The 15,748-nt window shown below is 48.4% G+C and overlaps 1 protein-coding gene across 1 annotated transcript; it reads right to left on the reverse strand.

The window, feature by feature from the left end:
• Positions 1 to 10,739: 10,739 nt before the first annotated feature.
• NOBOX (NOBOX oogenesis homeobox) lies at positions 10,740 to 15,522 on the reverse strand. The gene is made up of 8 exons (XM_041751081.1): positions 15,463 to 15,522; positions 14,383 to 15,121; positions 13,863 to 13,969; positions 13,421 to 13,524; positions 13,053 to 13,138; positions 12,614 to 12,845; positions 11,984 to 12,288; positions 10,740 to 11,317 (listed from the first exon to the last, which is right to left on the reverse strand). The coding sequence occupies exons 1-8, from the start codon at positions 15,520 to 15,522 to the stop codon at positions 11,013 to 11,015; spliced, it is 1,938 nt and encodes a 645-aa protein (XP_041607015.1). The 3' UTR covers positions 10,740 to 11,012.
• Positions 15,523 to 15,748: the final 226 nt, after the last annotated feature.

Consider the following 15,748-nt stretch of genomic DNA (forward strand, 5'->3'; position numbering starts at 1 on the left):
ATTGATTTAATTTTTGAAGATTTTATTTATTTATTCGTGAGAGACACAGAGAGAGGCAGAGACACAGGCTGAGGGAGAAGCAGGCTCCCGATGTGGGATTCGATTCCAGAACCCTGGGGTCATGATCTGAGCTGAAGGCAGGTGCTCAACCACTGAACCACCCAGGCATCCCAGATCCTTGGCTTTAAATACAATAATCAAACAAACAGAAACTCAGATATGAGTCATCTCTACTCAGTTGAATTCTTAAGTTTCCTATACTTTGGGTTTTTGAGAATTGGGTATAGGTCTACATAACGTTTCCCCTTTCTTCAGATTTCCAGAATTTAACTCAACTTATTCTTTAATTCCGATTGGCATCATTGTCTTAGAAACAACAATTTACCAACACTTTTTGGACAGAATTGTATTTGAGACATGTTTTGGATTATTTACTGTTTTGGATTTTTTTTTTTTTTTTTTTTGGTTTGGTTTGGTTTGGTATTTTTTCTTTCTTTCTTTTTTTTTAGCAAAACCATGCGCAAGGGTAGTGTCTTCAGGAAACCTCAACAGTAGCTCTTTATAATGCTTTTCTGGATTGTAACAAGCTTAGAGTTTAGCATCATGTACATTTATGCTGAATTACTTCCTTTGTGCCCTTGACCACATTGAATTTCCATCAGTCACTTTTACCAGTAATACAACTTAGCTCTTCTTTACAGTTTATCTTCACCATCACTTCACTTATAGTTAACTATGATCTTAAGATTTTTATCGTGTACTGTTTGTCATGGTCATTTATGATGATTTTAACAATATCAGCCTACATGTGAATATGAATATCTGGAAGGTTCACAGTTTGAGATGCATTTGTTTCCCCTAATTTTGTTTTCTTTTTATCTCTTCAACAACTTCTATATCCATGATTCAAAACGAAATGGATTTTGGTCCCATGATGACTGATTTTTTTTAAATTTTAGTTTAATTGTTTCCCCCCTGTCTTTGGGATAGAAGTTGTTTAAAAGTCTAGAAAACAAAATCTAAAAGAATTTATGCTCACTGGCTCTCTTTCTTTCACACATTTATTTGCCCCTTTGAAATGAGGCCAGTTTCATTTTGGATCCCACATCGCTCTACCCATTACAGACTGTTTTTAAGTATTAAGTGATAACTCCCCTTATCATAACCTCTTCTTAATGAGGTTAAATTAGAAATCCAGTATTTTGGTATAGTGGCCCTTTCTAGACACAACTATTTCTCACCCACCCACCCTAAGACACATCATTAAGACTTGTGCATGTTTGTACACGGTTTTTCAAACCTCTGTATCAATGTCTTCTGGTGGTGGTGATTCGGTTCTATCACCAACAGTTAAGTGACCCCAGAGCTGCATTCGCTGTAAACATGACTCAGGAGCTGCATGATTACAGTAACTCTAATGCTGTTGTTTAAGGTTATCTTCTAACTCTGAAATCAGGTGTGCAGAGAGGCCAAAGGTTACAAGCAAATGAGCTAAAGAGGAACAGATGCCAAACTCAGTCACGATGCAAATATACTGAGGACATTCTCTGTACTTAAAACTCTTTGACTTCTTCCAACCCTCTCCTTTAAATGGCAATTACGGAGTGGACATTTCTCTAGCCCACCCCTCAGAAGAGGGTGAAGCAAAGCATCCATTCACCCTGCTGAATTCCCAGGGAGCATTGCAAAAACGAGGCTCCAGGCACAGAGACTGGAATTCAGGTGAGTGGATGAGGGTGTTTATTCTTTCTGGGTGGCCTGTGAACAGGGAGTGCGGGGAGGAAAGGAGCTGAGTTGGTGTGTGCTATCAACTTTTTCCAAGCTGGTGAAGGAGCTCCAAGGGAGGGACTACTGATCCTTGCTGCTTGGTGGATGAGTCATTGGCCTGAGGGCAGAGCCTGCTACAGGGAGGGGCCCGGTCTGGCCCACAAAGTTCCCCAGGAGCACCAATGGGCAGATAAATATTTTCCTGGCAGGTTACCCAGGCCTCTCAGAGCGCAATTATCTCTGAACAATGCAAATGGAAATTCAGAAGGAGAGTGGGAGCGAGTCACTTTATTGCACCGAGTAAGATGGAGGTTCTAAATCTGCTCACAGGCCAAGCAGCTCCTGAACACCAGGGAGAAAATTCATGACTCCTCTGGAAAGGGGGGCTGTGAGCCACAGACCCTGAGTTACTGTGGTAGTGGCCACAAATTCAGCAGGAGTCTTTCGCCATCAGAGAAGTAGACAGTCCCAGGAAAAAAAAAAAAAAAAGGAAAATGCAGAAGCCAGAGAAAGGAGGGACCTTTGGATGGGACTCATCCAGCTATTTCTAGAGGGTTTTCTTTTCTTTTTTAAAAAATTGTATTTAAATTCAATTGACATGCAATGTATTATTGTTTTCAGAGGTACAGGTCAGTGATTCATCAGTCTTACATAACACCCAGCCCTCATTCCATCACAGGCCCTCCATGATGCCCACCACCCAGTTACCCTGTCCCCCCACACCCCTTCCCTGCAGCGACCATCAGTTTGTTTCCTATGATTAAGAGTCTTTTATGGTTTGTCTCCCTCTCTGATTTCATCTTGGTTTATTTCTTCCTCTCTTCCCCTATGATCCTCTGTTTTGTTTCTTAAATTCCACACATGAGTGAGATCATACAATAATTGTCTTTCTCTGATTGACTTATTTCCATAATACCCACTACTCAGTCATCAAAAAAAATGCAGTCTTGCTATTTGCCATGACGTGGATGGAACTAGAGGATATTATTCTAGAGGGTTTTCTTACTGAGATTGAATTGTGGTGAGGATGAGAGAATCATCCACTGTTGGAGTCAAAAGAACCCTAAAGATCTTTGTGTCTAATGTAAAACTTGTCACAGTGGAGCCTGCAGAGGAGAGATTTATTTGCCTGCTGTCACACAGCCAGTTGGTTACCAACTACGGACTAGAACAGCCCATGTTCACCCCTAGGTTTTGAGCAAGTATCTGCTGAGCTTGTGCTCGTTACAAAAGGTTGAGGGTGACTTGCCATAAAATGCAAGGATTGAGTAAACAGGCTATGTGTGGGCAGATTATTTTGGGGATGGGGGTGGGGGGAGGTGGTGGTCAGACTTGTGGAATTGTTAGTAGCCAGATTTGGTGATAGAACTGAGCTTGGCCAGGCAACAGACTAGAACATAGATAAGGTGTGGTTTTCATAACTGTTTATCACCCTAGCACGGCAGAGCCTTAAAGCACTCCAGGGTGTGTGTGTGTGTGTGTGTGTGTGTGTGTGTGTAAAGAGGCTGTTTACCTCTAGGGTAAGAGGTCACAAGAGGATCTTTACTATAGATGGAATACAGAGACACTGGGCTTTCTCCTAGAAATAAAATAAAACTAGCATTCACAAAAGGGAGGAAGAAAGGAGCTTTCCTGTTGAAAATTAAGAAAAATGAATGTCTAAGATATTTTTTAAAAACATTTGACAGTAGTCCTTTAAATTGGTGCTGGGGACCGGGTAGGAAAATGTCCCTGATTTCACCAGTTCAAATAATCAGGAGTTAAAGGAAGTAACAGAAAAGTCAAATCAAAATGAATAACGAGCAAGAAGGTGAAATAAACAAGTGGACGAATCCGAATGCCTGGAAACATCAGATGCTCATTATCACTGAAAGTTCTAGGCGGGTGCCTAAAAACACTGCACCCCTGGCAGGCTACGAGAATATGGACTGGGGCATGGGTGCCCAGCTGGAGAGGGGGATGCCGCGGGGAGGATCCGATGAAAGGGATGACATTAGCTACAGTTGGGTGAGAGTACACCAGAAAGGACCATGGGACCTCTGTGGGTGGGAATTCCATTCTCAGATAATAAAACCGTGGCAGAGGAATGTACTTGAGGCAACTTGACCAGAATAATGAGACTTAGAGACAAATAAAATGTGAAAGCTATGAACGAAGACGCAGCGCCTACGATGCGGAGGGAGGAACCAGCTCCTCTGGCCTCTGCGTCTTGTCAGTCGCGCTCGCAGGATGCCTGGACGCTACAACCCCGAGTCAACGTGACATTCTCTCCTCCCTGCCCACCTAGTCAAATTCCGTTAATGGATTCATAGCATCACTCACATGGACTGTTTCTCTCTTGTTCTCCTACCACTGTTTTAGTCTCAACACCCAATTCCTGACGCTGGAATGACTTTCCCACTGTCCACGCCTTCCACGCCCTCTCACTGCTGCCTCTCCCCCCTCCCCTCCTGGCGGGTCTCTATTTCAAATCCTGAGTCTTTATGGCATTTCAATGCAGATCTAGGATCTATGGAAGGATCTGATTCTAAACCTAATCGAGGTGGCACCCATTGTTTGGGGGTGCTCTCTCCACCTTCCGACCTCCTTGATTGTCTCCCTCTAAAATGATCAAAATACATTTCTTCTTGAAGTTGCCCCTCCCCCCCAGGCCACAGGTTTCCCTCCTGTCCAAAATGTGTTTGTTTTGCAAGTTTGGGCAAATATTTAAACTTCTCTAAGTCTCAGATTTTTCATCTGTGGAATGAGTAATATCTTCTAGCAGGATCATTGTGAAATGAAATTCCCTATTAGAGAGCTAGGTACACAGTAAGTGTACAGTTACCATCATCATTATTATTTTGTCTGAGGACCAATTTCTGGGCAAAGTAAAGTAAGCCCTTTCAGTTCCTCATGGGATCTCGTAAAGCGTACAAACGCACAAAGTTATCTATCATTAATAGCCTTTTACCTATAAAGGCTCTTTCAGTTTTTTTAAATGATATATTGGTGTTTGGGAAGCAAGACTCTCTTATCTGCATTTGGTGAAGTGGAAAATAAACACCTAAGAGTTCTCTCTAGACTTGGTTAAGGCATTCTTAGAAAATCATTCAAACCTCAGTGTCCTCCACTGTGAATTGAGATAATTATACTTATTGTGCACAGTTATTTGTCCAACCTCCTTTCTAGAAATACTGACCCATTGAGCTCTTGATCTTTGCCCATTCAACACCTCTTCCCGCTCTTTGCACCCCTACTCTTAGGCCATTCCTTATCTACCTCAAAGCCATCTTCTGCCCCCTTCTCCTGCCCTTTCTTGGTGTTTCTGTGAGTCCACCCTGAGACCACTTTTCTCCACGCTTCCTTCTGTGCAATTTTGTGTGGTGTCTTGACCTCAACTTGCATTTTTTATGCTGAGGAGGCCCTGTAGTTGCCACAGGCCCTTTAGTTCTTGTCTCTCATGGACAGACACTAGGTCCATATTTTTCTCCCTGGACACATCCACCCAGATAAACACAGGCACGTTAGCCTCTACATCCCCAAACAGCACAGTCTTCCCTATGCCTAACTTTGCTCCATGCCCATTATTCCTTTCTCAACTGACATTCCTTAGTTAAAAGGTCTTTGTCCTCTTCCTTTGTACTGTGATTCCTTTTAACGAATTATCGTATGGCACTGATTCCTGCTTTTAAAAATCTCCTGGATTGGGGTGCTTGGGTGGCTCAGGTGGTTGAGCATCTGCCTTTAGCTCAGGTGGTGATCCTGGGGTCCTGGGATCAAGTTCCGCACTGGGCTCCGTGCTCAGTGGGAAGCCTGCTTCTCACTCTGCCACTCCCCCTGTTCGTGCTCTGTCAAATAAATAAATCTTTAAAAAAATCTCTAGGATCAGACCCTCTTCTATTTTTACACTATTGACTCTCATTGCTTCTCACTTGATGCATTCAGTAGCCTCGTCTGTTTTCCCTGCATCTCCCATCTGAGCCTCCTCATCTGGTCTTTCTAAAACACAAATCTGGGCAAGTCAGCCTGCTGAGTTAGAGGCTGGTGCCTCTAATGGAGCAAAGAATACAGCTCAAGGGGCTTAGCATTGCACTTGAGGCTTTTCCCACTCTTCCTCACCAGCCTCCTCCTCCACCACGGCCCCTCTGTTGGCCGCTCCAACATGCACAGCCAGCTTCTCTGAATTCCCATTCTCAGTGGCCTTACACCCACTATACCTTCTTCCTGGCACCCCCTTCTTCTCTGCCTACCCAAATTCTACTCTTCCTTCCTTCCTAAGGCCCTGGACTCTGAAGCTTTCTCTGCCCCAGCAGACATGGGGACTTGCACCGTACTTGGTCCTCATGGGGGGCTGTGCACAGCCCTGGCCTCCTGAATTGTGATGGTGCTCCCCAATCAGAGTGTTTGTTTCTGAAAGCTAGAAAGACATTTCATGTATCTTTGTGTTCACCCAGTACTGTAGGTGCTTGTAAATCCCCACTGAATGATGGATTGGATGTCTCTGCCTTTATTTCTCAGGACTTTGTTATGAAATTCAAAGAAGAGGGTCTTTTTAAAAGAACAATATAAACTAAACACAAATGTAAGAACCCTAAATCTCCCAGACTGTCCCTCTGTACTAAAAGAACACCCCTTCCAGGTGAGTGAAGAAGTTTCATTTCCAGGTAATGAGAGCTATTCTTTTTTTTTTTTTTAATGAGAGCTATTCTTAATTAAGACCATTGAACACTTGGAGTGGAATCACCAAAAACCAAATTGTCTCTTGTAGCCTATTTTTATGTGTTCTTTTTATGCAAATGATATTACAATATACAGTTAAAAATAAATTCTAATGGACGTTCTAAAAAATATACAAAGAATAGAAAAAAAATTAGCTAATAGGAACAGAAGCAAAATAGGACTCCCAAGAGACTTTAGAGTGTTTTTAGACACGTGTGGAGGCTGTATGGAGAGTTATAATGGTGGGCAGGAGGCGGTGCTAAGTGAACTCGGATCCTACCATGAACCCAGACTGCTCAGGAGTCTGAGTTACCAGAAAGCTGAGTAGAGACCTGGAGGCCTCCTGGACAGATTTTCAATCCATGGACATAGATGTCCTTAGCAAAGCACTACAACTAGGGCTGCCAAGTTTGATAAATAAAGATACAGAACACCCAAATATTGCAGGAAGCATAATAACACCAAAAAATTATTTGTTATTTATCTGCAATTCAAATTTAACTGGACATCTAATATTTTATCTGGCAAACCAAGCTGCAACCCAAATGACATTAATATCTTTGAACCTGATATTGGTGGCTCTAGGGTATTTTGGAGAAAGAATTAGCACAGGCTTTCTTTTTCTTTTTTTTTTTTTTAGCACAGGCTTTCGGACTATAAACAACCACAATAGTTTAAGGCCACGATGAAACTGGTGGTAGATTGCCATCTAGTGAAAATTTTGTGACAGTGAAGGCTTAAATTGGAGGGTTAGGTTTTTTTCCTGGAGTCTGCAAGGAAGGATTCTGCTCTGGCCCAGGGCAAAGCCCTGAGGTTGCAGCGCTGAGGATGATGACGTCAAGAGGATGAGGGTGCCCTAGGGGAAGGGGAGGTAGGAGCAATGCTGAGATGTGGCTTGCCCCTGATCTAAGATCAGGGCTCTCCAGCGTGCACCCTTTGCTCCTGCGCTCCGACCAAAACCAAAACAAAAGCTACAGCTAACTGTAAGAAGCACAGCATCTTTCCAGATGAGGATGGCTCAGACGGATGTGAACTATCAAAAATAAATTTCTATGGATGTAATCACAATTATAATGAACTAAAGAAGTCGTGCAAAAAGTAATGGGGTGGCTACAAGGTCAGATTTTAAAAGGACTGAAAAAGATGTAAATGTTCAAAGGCAGCACATTCTGGAATTCCAAGGATAATCTAAGTGTGAAACCCAGAAGCAGCTCAGTGCTGCAAAACATGCTGAAGTCTACTGCTAACCATAACACTGGCAATCATAATAATAAAGCCGAACTGGGAATAGGAAGAGGACAAACATATTCCTTGAGGCAGATGTTATAATGTCAACACATAATACAGAGAAAACTTTACTGTATTACTTACTTTAGCTGCTCTTCTCCAGAAAGGATGGTAGTCTAGAAAGTAAAAAGCTTGGACCAAAAACATAAGATGATCTTCAAACCCAAACACAATCTTCTAGCCAAATTGAAATAATTCTGTATTTCTTCCAGAATAGGACAGGAGAGGATCTCGAAGATTTAACAGAGGCAATTATCCTAATTTTTAAAGGCATGATTTGTAGAAACCAAAGAAGAATAAATGTGTAACTGTCATAAATTTCTAGAAGAAATTATCAAAAGATAAAAAATAATCATGAAAGACAATAGACGTCTCCTAAGAGAAGGCATGCCAGACTGTCCTCATTTACTATCTTGTTAGGTCTACAAGAATACTAAATCATTAGATTGCTATAAAGAGATGTGTTTAGATTTTAGTGAGCCATACAGCAAAGTGTTTCCCCAAAATGTGTTTTGCAGAATGCTAGAGATAACAAAGGATGGCCCTGGATGATAGTATAGTTGAGGATTTTTAGCCAGTTTGAATTTCAGCCCCAAAAATGTGTTCATTGAGGGAGTATTTTCAAGGAGGGATGTCAAAATTTCTGTAATTACTTATCTCGTGTACTAATGATGATTATAAAATGTAGAAAACGTACTGACCGAATTTGCAGAGAACAAAATTGCAAAAAATGGTAATGTTATAGGAGGACCCCAAACCATCTTGACAAACTCAATAACGGGCTAAAATTAACCAAATGAGACTGAACAATGTAAATTTTTGTATATTTAGGTTCAAAAATATCAAGTGTCCAAACATAAAATAAGAGAGAACGATCTTAAAACAATTTCTACTAAAATGACCCAGGGGTCCCAGCTGACAGTTTGGGACCAAGAATATGAAGTGGCTGGAAAAAAAAATCCATTTCCTCTCCAGACAACATTAATAGAAAAGGTTTCCCTTTTTGATAAAGGGGACAGTCACAGTATACAATGCGGGTGGCCAGACTGCATTAAAGTCAGGTTCAGTCCTGGCACCCCTCCTAAAAGGAACGACCGTAAACTCATCTTCATTTGAAAAGGGGCACACAGGGTGGTCAAGAGCCTGGAGAGCAAGCCACAGAGGCCAAGGCTTAGAGGAATGACACATGCTCCTCAGATTTTATGTTACTAGATTTATCCTTTATAGCACAGGGAAAGCAAAACTCAGATGAAACAACATTGACTTCTTCCTAGTAGAAGAAAGAACTTTATAATAATCAAAGCTTTCAAAAATTCTGTGGGCCCTGGTATAGGCATTAGCCACCTACCTCTGCAGCCCGCAACTGGAAAAGCAAGACTCGGTGATCCGCCATCTGAGGTGGTTTAGAGGAGACTGGCCTTAGGGGTTGGACTTCTCAGCTAATCAGTTTTCTTCTACTTCTAGGATTCTACGCTCCTAATAACTTTTCACCATTTTCTGTTTAGTCTATCGTTATTTCTGAATTCTCAACCCATTTTATTTTTAGTAGGCCATTAGGTCTAGTGTAACGTTTTTCAGCTAAGTGTTGCACACAGGCGTTGACCTTAGAGTCTATCTCCCTCCAGTTCTTGGCTTTCCATGTCTACTTTGTTCCATTTGCTCCATTCCACCCCTCCCACACCCCCACACCTCCATCCCACCCCCCTCCCCAGCCCACCCTGCTGCCCCTACCAATCTGAGTAGCAGGAGCCTGAACCAGTTAAGAAGGGGGGGGGGGGGGTTTGAAAGCCCCACAGGGCTTTGAAAGCAACAGAACATCCTAGTGGCTGTTGGAAAGAGCAGAACTACCAGTAGCACGTGATGGAACGGTGAGAGCCTTCCATCTTTCCCCCTTCTGTCTGCTTTTAGGCTGCTCATGATGCCACAGGCCTCATGGGACAGAGTGTGAAGAGACATTTGTAAAATACATACTTTAAAAGACCCAGATATGTATCATAACCCAAGTCCTTTCATATTTCAATGTATACAATCTAATTCCTAAATTAAGGTTGTTGATGCCTGGCTGTTAGGATCCTGGAGTGGCAGGAAGAGATGGTGGCTAAAGCCACAGAGCAGAGCTACTCAACACTGTTGGCCCAGAAAACCCTGCAGAGATGCATGCATATGTGTTCTCGTGTAACCAGGAAGTTTCCTCTCCATTTCCAAATACTCTGCCTTTTGGGTTCTTAGGAGTCATGACTCTAGAACTATTATGATGAATATAAGTTAACAACTACTTAAAAAAAAAAACTTGTATTATAAGTGTATTTTCCAATAATCATAGCATTTGGAGGTCCGGAATGGTACCCCCACATACACTCACCAAATGCAGAAATGTAGTTTGATTCAGTGGCCCTCAAATCCTAGGTATTTTGGCACTGTTAGGGCCATCATATGTGGGGTGGCAAGATATTATATAAATTATATTATATATGTGTGTGTGTGTGTGTGTATATATGTGTGTGTGCATCTACACACACACACACACACACAGGAATGTTCTCTTCTCAGTGCTCCCACGTCTTATCCCTCCCCTCCCTCCCCACAAAAGAGCTTTGGAAAAACAAGTTATGATTCACAAGGCTAAAGACTTGACCTAAAATATCCTTGTCTCTTGTAATCCTATCCCTACAGAGCCCAAATCCTAGAGAGATATGTCCAGGCTCAGATTTGCTCCGGGTTCAGTCCTGCCTGAGTTTGGGAACAGAACATGATTTAATGCCAGGACTGAAGACGAGGCCCAGGATGCCCGATTTCTGGTCGGGCCAGAGACATGGGCCCAGGGAGGATGCCAACGTGTTTGCGCCCAGTGGAGACCTCGCCTGGGACACGTAGGACTGCAGCCAACAGCCGGTCAGCTGAGTGGAAGGGAGTGAAGGAAATGCAGCTCTTAATTAGTGAGTGGGGAGACACAGAATTACTCAGAGAAACCCAAGAGTAAACTCGTTTAATGCTTACAACAGACACTGGCTCGTCTGGCAAGGAAAGGAAACCTAAGCTTGCACAGAGGTCAGAGGTCGCGGACCATCCTGTCTCGGGGCTGCAGAGGGTGGGGCCAACCCGCAGCCTTCTCAGATCAGGTCCAGCAAGGTGAGCCCTCGGAGGGGGAAGCATCTCACTCCCCCCACTACCTCCCACCCCCCAGCCAACAGCTTCCACAGTCCCTCCTCACACCACTGTCTCCTTCAAGGCACCCAACCCTCTCCTCCTCGGCCCCCCAACTAGTGGCCACGGCTGTCCTGGTCTTCCTCTTGGACTTCCTGGGGTGCCAAGGGCTCCCCTGCAGAGGTGGCAGGCTGCTCCTCTTGGGCTTTGCCCAGGAAGGGCCCTGGCCCCGGTCGGACCCCTCCGGCCAGCTGGGGGACGCCCGCAGAGGGCTGCCTGCTGCTCGCCGCCGGGGCACAGGGGCCTGGGAACAGATCGGGCAAGTAGCCCTCACCTCCAGGGGGGGCGCCCAGGGCCTGCGGACAGAAGGGACCGGGGAAAGGCAGTTCTGGCAAGCAAGGGTCATTCCAGGGGACTGCACCTGCGGGGTGAACGGTACAGGGGGGTCAGACAGGATCAAGGGCATCCACCGCAGCTGAGCAGATCCGGCGACACCCCCCCATCCTCCCCCAGAAACACAGCTGAGGCTCCCAGGGCCAGTGGGGGTGGAGTCCTAGCACCAGGAGCTCCCCTGGGGACCCAGCATGGCCCTGCCTCGGGGCTCCGTGGTCTGGTAACATCGAGGCAGGGTGGACGGTGGGGCAGGCCGAGGCCCCCCACGCAGGCAGCAGGGAGACTGCAAACTGCCCACACGGCTTCCTCCCCTTCTACTGGGGTGCAGCCTTAGCACAAGGGGTGCACCCGGGTTCCAGAGGTCCAGTGGCTTGTCGGCCTGCTCAGGTCGGTCAGCCGCCGTCTACTCGGTCCCCTCCTATTCTTCTCCCCTCCTATTGTTTCTAACCCCCTGCACCGCCCCCCCAATGGGATTGCTATTCCCATGTCAGAGTCCAGGAGACTGAGACTCCGCAAAGCTGGGGGTGGCTGAGCTGCACCGCCGACTTCAGCCTCCTGACTCCAGAGCGCCCACTCTGCCCCGCGCCCCCAGGGAGCCACAGCCAAGCAGGGGTGCGGGAGAGGGGCTCGCTGGCCGCCGGCCCTGCTCGGCCCGCCCTTCCCACCCCCCTCGCGCCCTCCAGCGCCAACTCACCCACGTTCCCAGCAGGTGGCTGCAGCACCATCTGCCCCGACGGGGGCCCCGGGAAGTAGCCCTGAGATAGGCCCACGCCCGGGCCGAAGGGTGAGGTGAAGAGCGGGTCCTCGGGCAGCGGGGGCAGCAGGGGGTGGGGGGTGGGCAGCGGGAAGGGGTGCAGGAACGGGAACTGGGCTTGAGGCTGTTGGTAGAGCTGGCCCTGGGGCGCCTGGGAGAAGGGGAACGGCCCCGGCTGGGTGCCCGCTTGGTAGTCCTGGGGTTCCAGCTCTTCCAAGTATGAACAGGCAGGTGGTGGGGTGACGCTGTGGGGGCCAAAGGAGCATTTGCGAGGCTCGGGGTGGCTTCCTCATCGTGGCCGCCCCGTAGGTCAGTCCCTCCCCATCTCCAGGACCCCAGACTTGCTGCTTCCTCTCCTTTCTCTCCCTGTTCCTGGCTTCTCACCCTCCTTCCTGCCCTGTTGCGGTGATAGTCTAGATCTTTCCCACTTCAAATCCACTGGTGCTTTCAATCCTCGTCGCGATTAGGATTCCTTGCTTCTCTCAGCTAACTCCCCCTTGCCCCTGCCCCAGCTCCATCTATCTTTTCTCCTTCTATACCCCTCCCAAGGTCCCCCATTAGGCTCCGTACCTTGTCCCCCAGGACCCACAGGGGCCTTCTTTGTGGCTGTTGTCACTGCCAGGAGTATCCAGCAGCAGAGGCATCATTTGAGGGGTAGGGACAGGGCCCAGGGGAAAAGGAAGGTTGACTCTTCGAAGAGGTGGGGGGCTGAAGAGTGGCGGGGTCACTGCCACCCTTTGAGTATTCTCAGGCTGTTGGGGTGGGGCCAGAGTCTGGTCAGAGGTCAGCAGTAGGGGGGGCTCTAGGAAGCAAAGTCAAAGAGGGATTATGCGGGTAAGGAAATGGGGAGGCAGATTGGGAGCTAGGGATGATAGAAGTGTGCCATGGCCAGGCCCCTTGAACAGATGCCCCACTGGACCACTCCACATCTCCCCAGAAAGGACTCTTTCTTTGCTGTCTTTCCAGCTGCCATTTCCCCCACATCACCCTCAGAAGGTGGTCCTCTTACCCATGAGAGTATCCAGAGGGGGCTCCTGAGGAAAGGTACCAGGCTCTGGGTCCAGGGTCACAGAAGGTGGCAGCTCAGTTGCAGAGCTGGAGGCAGACAGAGTGAAGATTGTAGCCCTGGGGTCCCTGGATTGGCACCAGGGCTACAGTGTGGGCAAAGGGACTCCAGATTCCCGAACGCTGCCTTCCTGCAACACTCTGGCATCTCCTCGACCCCCTCCAACCAAAGTCTCTCTAAATATCAACCAACCACTCTAGCCCTCACGGCCAACTTTCTAACACGCTCTCCTTCTGGACCCCAGGAGGCCCCCCTTAGACCTCACTTCCGACCTATGGGTATGACGATCCAGGAAGAAGGAGGACACTTACCTGCTGGCAGTGGTGGGGACAGGGCCCGCAAGACTATCCTTGTTCTCCTTCCCGTTCAGCCTCTCCACTTTTCGCCACTTTGCCCGGCGGTTCTGGAACCACACCTGTAGGCGGGAGAGAGAGACCGTCGAAGAGTTTCCAGAACCACGTGAGAGACGAAGACTTGGGCTCTGATTGTCGCACGATGAGCTATAGGACTTGGGGAGGTCAGAAGCCTTTCTCTGTGGGAGTGGGTTCATGAAAGCTTCATCTAGGTGGCTCTGAGGGATTTTCCTCTTCGAATCAGAGGCTGTGGCAACGTGGAAGTAGGCAGGACGGCAGCCGGATCGAAGACCTGACCTCGGCCCCTACAGGGAGACGCTGAGCACTTGCTGTGCTCCTCAAGAGCTCCAGTTGCTGGTTTCTCCTCCACCCTGAGATCTGTGGGGCCAACCCCCTTTACCATGATGCGTTGGGGGGTGACCCCCACCGTCTGGGCAATCTCCCGGCGCTTATCGCTGTCTGGGTAGTGGTCTTCTTGGAAGATCCTTTCTAGCTCCTCCAGCTGGTCTGGAAGAAGAAGAAACTTGCCTGAGGACAAACAGTGATGCAGCAGCAGAGGAGAAACCGACACCTTCCAGACGAGACCACTGTCCCCAACCCAAGGGTCTTCCCAAAGCCTTGCGACTAAGTTCCCCATTGGGCCGGGGCCTTCTCTCCCTCTCCTGGGCTTTGTGGCAGGGAACTGTGTGGTGTTGACTTTCCTGCTCCTTCTAACCTGGTCCCAATTTCACTTCCCGATGAGGCCACCCAGTGTTTGCTTTGAGGGTCAGGGGTTGTGACCCTGCCACCAGTCAAGAGAGGATTCAGAACAAGGGATGTACAGACGACCCACACTGCCGTCTCCCGGGGCTACTGTATTCTCTGCTGAGCCCGCCTTTCCCAGGGCTCACCTGGATTTTCCCTCACCTTCAGGGACCTACCTGAGCGGTATAGGGTCCGAGTCTTTTTCCGGACTGGGCACGTCACTTCTGGGGTCCTCTTCTGATCTGTGTTTTGGCTGTTCTGAGCCAACGTGCTGAGGAGGTTGGCCAGATGGCAGGGCCCCCGGCCTGACCCACAAGGCACTGGGTTGTGTGTGGCATGGGCTGAGTTAATGACATCGGCGGAGGATGAAGAGGCCAAACCCCCGGCACTGGACGGTCTCTGCTTACTGGAGGCTGGGGAGTAGGATCTCTTCCCGGGCTTTGCCTCCCTCCCTGGGAAGGAGCAGCCTTCCCCAGGAGGCTGGAGTCCAGGTGGGGCCGTAACCGTGTGTTTGTGGAGAGCCCCAGAGCCAGATGGCTGGCTCCCCCGCCCAGGATCTGCCCCAGCTGGTTCTCCAGGGGCCTCTGCCGGCGGCTTCTCCCCAGCAGCGTGGATGGGGGGCAGGTCCTCGCTTGGGGCATCCCGAGTGTGGGGGGCTGGGCCCTGCAGCGGTTCCTCCTCTGGCCCAGCAGCCAGGGGCTGGCCTCTACCTTCCTGGCCTGTGGAGAACAGCACCCAGTGACCTTCCAGCTCCAGGAAGAAGGAAGAACCTGGACTAAGAGGATGTGTGGCTTCCTGCTCCGCAGCCGGTTTCCTGCTGGGCCTCACACTTTCATTCCCCCACTGGTCAGAGGGCAGGGACTCTAGGCTCCCCGTTCTCACTTGGCTGTTGTAAAGATGAAACGAGACGATCCACTGATTTGAAAAATGCGAGCAAATATGTGCACCTAGGAGGGTGAGCCTGAGCTCACATACACAGACGGGAGGAGAGCAATCCTAATGGGGGGTGGTCATTTTGGTTATTTCCTGTGAGTTACTGGCCTCCCCCCCCCCCCCCCCAGACACCTGGAACGTGAGTCAAGGGATAAGCATCCTGTCTGCTCAAGCATTTCTAAGGGACAAACCGTAAATCTGGGAGTGCCCTGGGAGGAGAGATTGAGAGCCTGCAGCTTCTAAGACTGGCTTTTGTTCCTGCTGCCCGGACGGGCGTTATTGCTTAGAGTAGGGACAGGTCCTACTCTACCTACAAGTCCTACGAGACTCTGGTCTCCAGAAGCCCAGGCAAGGACAGCAAGGGAGCTAACGGGGACAACCATCCCCCCTTCTGCAGAACCCACTCTGCCCCTGCCAGCCCTGCTCAGCCCCCAATGTGCACCCTCCTCCCCCACCCCACAAAGGAGAACCTCATTCTGGCTTTGGGCGCAAGCCAACCCTCCCGTCACAGGTAGGGAAGAGTGGTCCAGCGGGCACCAAAAGCCTCTTTCACTCCTCCTCCAAGGCTGCCTGCCTTTAGGCTGGGACCGATTCATCAGGCACTAATCA

Source organism: Vulpes lagopus, chromosome 4 (genome assembly GCF_018345385.1).
Source record: "Vulpes lagopus strain Blue_001 chromosome 4, ASM1834538v1, whole genome shotgun sequence".
Lineage (NCBI taxonomy): Eukaryota > Metazoa > Chordata > Mammalia > Carnivora > Canidae > Vulpes > Vulpes lagopus.

Coding starts and splice junctions, on each gene's coding strand:
- NOBOX (XM_041751081.1), bottom strand. CDS start 15,522: ATGGTTGTCCCCGTTAGCTCCCTTGCTGTCCTTGCCTGGGCTTCTGGA. Junction 13,525..13,862: donor TCACCCCCCAACGCATCATG/GTAAAGGGGGTT, acceptor TCCCGCCTACAG/GTGTGGTTCCAGAACCGCCG. Junction 11,318..11,983: donor GCCACCTGCTGGGAACGTGG/GTGAGTTGGCGC, acceptor TTCACCCCGCAG/GTGCAGTCCCCTGGAATGAC.